Consider the following 6,139-nt stretch of genomic DNA (forward strand, 5'->3'; position numbering starts at 1 on the left):
TTGGGATCGGGCAGCGGTTTTGCTACACCAAAAGGTGGTGCTGAGGGCCAAAAATAGGGATTGCAGAGAGGAAAGGTGTGTGCCAAGGCTTTGCTGGTGTGTGTGGTCCTGCAAAGTGCTGGGGAGGTGCAAGAGAGGGGGCTTTACATCCGTGCTTGGAAAAAGAAAATATTTTAAAAGAAAAAAAAAAGGTTAAAAAGTTGATTAAAAAAAAAAATTTGAAAAATATATTGGAAAAAATATATTGGGAAAAAAAATGTATTGGAGAAAATCCCAAGGGCGGCGGCGCTGTGGGGCAGCAGGGCCGCAGCCACGTTCCGGGACCTGTTCCCCTTCCCGTTCCAGTTCCCGGTCCCATTCCCGATCCCATTCCCGGCTCCCACCCCCCGGGGAAGCCGCACCCCCGCGTCTGGGCCGGCAGGGGGCGCCCGCCGCCCTGGCCACGCCCACCCGGCGCGCGCGAGGCGCCGGCGGCGACCAATCAGAGCAGGCGGGCGGTTCCCGCGCGCGAGGAGCGACCATTCACAAAACGGCGGGGGCATGAATGGGGCGGGTCACGTGGGGCGGCGCGTTCCCACGCCCCCTCGCGCTGCGCGACGGGATGGAGCCGGCACCGGGATCGGCGGGATCCGGGAACGGGCGCTGGGCCGCCACCGCCTGCGTGGTGACCGGCGCTTCCCGCGGCTTCGGCCGCAGCCTGGCGCGGCTCCTGGCGCCGCGGCTGGGCCCGGGCTCGGTGCTGGTGCTGCTGGCGCGCTCCGCGGAGCCGCTGATGGAGCTGGCGGCCGAGCTGCGGGGCGACGGCGGCACCGGGCTGCGGGTGCTCTGCGTGGCGGCAGACCTGGGCAGCGAGGAGGGGCTGCGCAGGGCGACCGCTGCGCTGCGGGAGGTGCTGCCCGCCGAGCCCTTCGGCCGCCTGGTCCTCGTCAACAACGCCGGTAACGACCCGTTCATCCCCTCCGTCCTCCCCCGGCACAGCGGGGCTCAGCCCCGCAGAGCCCGCCCTTGGTTCTACACCGGCTGCGCCGAGGCTTGGTCGGTGCTTTGGGTGCCGGCAAGTATCGGGAAAGAGTAAATAACCCAAAGACAGCGGAGATTTCACCCCGTCCGGGTCTCACTACAGTAATTAATTTAGGGAACAGGTCACTGCCGGGGCTTTGCTGCTTGAACGGTTTTACCTGTTGCTCGTAAGGTTTTACCTGCTGCTTGTGGTACAGGAGCACCTGGCTGCCCTCCTGCACCCTCTTGTCCCTCTGCTCCCCGAATACAAACCTTCAGACAAACTTCTAGCCCTGCCTTGTGCGTCCTTCCTTGCACCTTTGATGCCTTTTTCACCCATTATTGCTGTAAATCAGATGGTGTGTCCCTGGAGGGAAAAGGTGCTCCAGGACTTGGGTCTTTCAGTGGCTTGGTCGTGAAAAGGGACCTGCAGGAGGGCACGTGGTGGCCTGTGGGGACATTGTACCCCGGGGTGGAGGTTGGGAGCTGTTTGTTTTGGCAGGGCAGGTCCCTGTCCCGTGTCAGTGCTGGTTCAGTGGGTGACCCAAAAGCAGAGCTGGGCTTTGCTGAGCTCCTCAGGCTGCTGTGGGGCCCTGCCAGAGACACTTTTGCTTTTGTGGGAGCAAATGGGGTGTACTGTGTTGTTGAACCCCTCTATAACTCTTAACTCATTTGTCCCACTTTGGAAGTGTCCGAGGCCAGGTTGGACTGGCCTTGGAGCAATCTTGTCTAGTAGAAAGTGTCCCTGCCCATGGCAGGGGGTGGAACTGGATGAGCTTCAGGTCCATCCAACCCACACCATTCCATGATTTCTAGGCTCCCTGGGAGACATCTCCAAATCCTTCCTGGACCTCACCGACCCGGATGAGATCAACACCTACTTTGCCTTCAACGTCACCTCGGCTCTCTGCCTCACCTCCACGGCCCTGCAGGCCTTTGGGAAGCGACCTGGCTGCAGCAGGACCGTGGTGAACATCTCCTCCCTCTGTGCCCTGAAGCCCTTCAAGAGCTGGGCTCTGTACTGCAGCGGGAAGGCTTCCCGGGATATGATGTTCCGGGTGCTGGCGCTGGAGGAGCCCGATGTCCGTGTGCTCAACTACGCCCCAGGTGAGCAGAGCAGCTCAGGGATTGCTGCTGATTTTCATGGAATCATAGAATCAGCTGGGTTGGAAGGGACCTCTGAGATCATCAAGTCCAACCCTTGATCCACTACCACTGTGGTTCCCAGCCCATGGCACTGATGCCACATCCAGTCTGTCCTTAAACACCTCCAGGGATGGAGAATCCACCCCTTCCCTGGGCAGCCCATTCCAATGGCTGAGCACCCTCTCTGCAAAGAAATTGTTTCTGATCTCCAACCTAAACCTCCCCTGGCACAGCTGAAGACCCAGCCCTCTTGTCTTGCTGATGGTTGCCTGGGAAAAGAGACCAACCCCCCCCAGCTGGCTCCCCCCTCCTGTCAGGGAGTTGCAGAGAGTGAGGAGGTCTCCCCTGAACCTCCTCTTCTCCAGGCTGAACAGCCCCAGCTCCCTCAGCCTCTCCTCACAGCACTTGTGCTCCAGTCCCTTCCCCAGCCTCGTTGCTCTCCTCTGGACCTGCTCCAGGACCTCAATGTCCTTCCTGAGCTGAGGGCCCAGAACTGGACACAGCACTCCAGGTGTGGCCTCACCAGCGCTGAGTCCAGGGGCAGAATCACTTCCCTGGCCCTGTTGGCCACCCTGTTCCTGAGCCAGGCCAGGATCCATTGGCCTTCTGGGCCACCTGGGCACACTGGTGGCTTATATTTGTGTGGGTAAAAGATTCTTGCAGCCAAGCCGGGAGCAGAGGGAAAATTTAGCCCCGGATTTTCCCTTTCTCCTTGAGTGATCTCTGGTTTGGTGCTTTTCCCCCAGGTCCTCTGGACACGGACATGCAGCTCCTGGCCCGGACCGAGACTGGAGACCCTGAGATGCGTCAGTACTTCCAGAGCCTGCAGGAGGGCAGGAAGCTCATAGACTGCACTGTGTCAGCCCAGAAGCTGGTGAAGCTCCTGGAGGAGGACACCTTCCAATCCGGAGCCCACCTGGATTTCTATGACGTCTGAGCTCTTGTCGCCTCCACCTTTGCCTTCCTGCTTTGCTTCCTGCTGAGCCACATCCTGGGTGTCTCCAGTGTGGTTGGTGACCTGGTTTGAGTCCTGGGAAGCTTTCAGAAGACCTCTGGGTGCCTTATAAATACTCCTGGTGCCTTGATGGGGATTGGGGGGCAGTTACTGCCTTTGAGCCCTCCAGGGGACCCGCTGGCAGGAGCAGGGACTCCTCAGCTCCTGGGGATGGGGGAGCACAGATGGCTTTTCCAAGGGAATGGACATGGAGCCTTAAAACTCACCTGCACAGGAGTGATCCAGGGAGATACCAAGGCAGAAGGGTCTCTGGCCACCCCAGAAGGTCTGAGCAGCAGGGTTAGAGTTGAGTGTCCCCATGTCTGTCCCCTTAGCCCCACAGGAGCACCTGAGCAAGTCCCCAGAGAGCCATTCCCGGGGCTGAAGGTGGTGGGTGTCACCCCAGAGCCCTGACTCTCCATCCTCTGCTCACCAGTGGATTGTCCAAACTCTCCCACAGTCCTTGGACTGTCTCTCTGTGAATTTTGAATGTTAAGACATGGACCAAAGCCTGTCCCAGTGTTTTATCCACCAAGACCATTAATCACCAGGAGAGGGAGCTGGCCTTGGAGGAGATGGGAATTTTAGTTGCTTGGCTGGGGTCACCAGCTCACACAAACCTGGTTACAGCACAGCCAAGACACAGCCCTGAGTTCATGCCATGCTCCTGTTCACAGGTTCTGGGTCCAAACCTTGGTCTGGGCCTTCAGCCCCTCCTGGATTGTCCTTCTAACTATTTGTGGGGGTTTATTGTCATTTCCCCATCAGATTCCAGGAGGCACAGACACAGAAAATCTTGCCCTTCTAGAAAGCAGAGCGTGTTGATGCAGGAAAGCCACTTGGAAGCACAGTGGCATTCCCTGTGTGCCCTGGAAATGCCCAGTGTCCCTTTGTGCTCCCTTCCTGCAGTCCCTACCTCAACCTTGTATCTCAAATTTTGCCCACCTGTATCTACAATCATTAAAAGTTTCGTGTCTGGTCTGGGTTTTCTGCTGTGTCTTTAAAAGTGGATAAATTCCTGGGAGTGTGGGAGGACAAATCCTGGGTTAAGCACTTCATCCAGCAAGGCACCAGTGTGCCCTCCTGGAGTCCTGTTCATCCATCCCTGAGCTGTTTCATTAATTCCATGTTAATTTAATCCTGTCAAGCTCATAGAACCCTCCTCTCCAGCCAGTCCTGCTGCTTGGTTTCATCTTCCCTCTCTGATGTGAAATTTGGTATTAACAAAAACCCCTCTGCTGCTCACGACACTGAGAATGAGATTTTTCTGAGGTTTGATGCCTGGTGGGGTTTAATATCTGTGAAGACCTTCCCTGATGGAATTTTCTACTGCTAAAAAATCCCCCATCTCCTCACCTGCATCCGTGTGGGTTTGTCCCATCCCCTTCTTGGGCAGGAACTCTTTTTGGATCTGGCCCTTTGCAGGGAATAACCTCAGTGCTCAGAGCTGGGGGTCCCAGGTCCTGCCCTGCAGGGCCTTGGACTGTGGGCTGGAAGGCCTGAAAGTTGGGAAGCCTCTCCCAAAAGGTTCGAGGAGCCCCATATTGCAGGAGGAGGTGGGAAGGTGCTGGGGAACAGGGCTGCTGGGAACAGGGACCGCTTGGAACCAGCCAGGGAGATGCAGGTGGTTCTTCAAGGCAAGACACATAAAAAGCCTCCGCAAAGGAGGATTATTTTGGACTCTGAATGCTTGCTTGATGTCTGACCACCCTCCAGTGCCTGGGGGTGTATCAGCAGCTCTGTGGGTCTTCTTGGAGCGTCTGTGTGAGGGGTTGTGCCACCAGCAGGGTGCTTCTGTCCTGACAATGAAATCATTACTGAAACACTGGATTTAATTCAGAGAATGGTTTGGATTGAAAGGGACCTTAAAGCTCATCTAATTCCAACCCCTTGCCATGGGCAGGGACACCTTCCACTAGACCAGGTTGCTCCAACCTGGCCTTGGACACTCCCAGGGATCCAGGGGCAGCCACAGCTTCTCTGGACAACCTGGGCCAGGGCCTGCCCACCCTCACAGCCAAGAATTCTTCCCCAACATCCCATCTATCCCTGCCCTCTGGCACTGGGAAGCCATTCCCTGTGTGCTGTCCCTCCATGCCTTGTTCCCCAGTCCCTCTCCAGCTCTCCTGGAGCCCCTTCAGGCCCTGCCAGGGGCTCTCAGCTCTCCCTGGAGCCTTCTCTTCTCCAGGGGAACCCCCCCAGCTCTCCCAGCCTGGCTCCAGAGCAGAGGGGCTCCAACCCTGGCAGCATCTCTGGGGCCTCCTCTGGACCTGCTCTGACAGGTCCATGTCTGCCCTGTGCTGGAACTGGGGCACTTCTCACTCTCTTTTCTCTCTCCCCACAAGCAGCAGGAGCAAAAATCAGTCTTGGTACCCCCATCCTTTCGACCAGGAAACTCCACAGCTGCTCCGAGGGGAAGGAAACCTTGCAAACATCAGGCACATTCCACGTGTAAATCCTGTGGCTCTGGCAGAGGGCTGGGGCTCAGGCTGCTGAATTTGGTGGATGAAGCAACCGTGTACTCCCAGGTCCAGGGAGGAGGTTTGTCTGCAGTGTGATCACTCCATGTTTGGTGCTCAAAGCTCTCCTGATGTTTTCATTTTTTAGGGGTTTTCACCCCCTTGGCCTCACTGTGCCTGTGTGTGGGTGTTGGGCATCGCTCTGTAACCCCCAGGGGTGTGCTGGGTTTGTGATTCCTGATCCAGGAGCAGAGCTCTGCCCTGGGGGAAATGACAGTGGCACTTTTGGGGCATCCTGTGGGTACCAGCATTGCCCAGGTATCCACATCACCTGGGTACCAGCATCTCCTGGTACCAGCACACTATGGATACCAACATCCCCCAGGTGCCAACATCACCTGTTTGCCAGCATCACCTTGGTACCAGCATTCACAGGGTAGCAGCATCCCCCAGGCACCAACATCACCTGGGTACCAACATCCCCTGGGTACCAACATCTCCTGGTACCAGCACACTATGGATACCAACATCCCCCAGATGC

The 6,139-nt window shown here is 57.2% G+C and overlaps 1 protein-coding gene across 1 annotated transcript; it reads left to right on the forward strand.

Annotated features, from left to right (window-relative positions):
- Window positions 1-601: 601 nt before the first annotated feature.
- Window positions 602-4,120, forward strand: SPR (sepiapterin reductase). Its single transcript, XM_027719795.2, has 3 exons — window positions 602-938; window positions 1,816-2,106; window positions 2,892-4,120. Exons 1-3 carry the CDS (start codon window positions 602-604, stop codon window positions 3,080-3,082), a joined length of 819 nt encoding a protein of 272 aa, XP_027575596.1. The 3' UTR covers window positions 3,083-4,120.
- The last annotated feature ends 2,019 nt before the right edge of the window (window positions 4,121-6,139 follow it).

This window comes from Pipra filicauda, unplaced genomic scaffold, assembly GCF_003945595.2.
Source record: "Pipra filicauda isolate LSUMZ 115617 unplaced genomic scaffold, ASM394559v2 scaffold915_size52197_pilon, whole genome shotgun sequence".
Lineage (NCBI taxonomy): Eukaryota > Metazoa > Chordata > Aves > Passeriformes > Pipridae > Pipra > Pipra filicauda.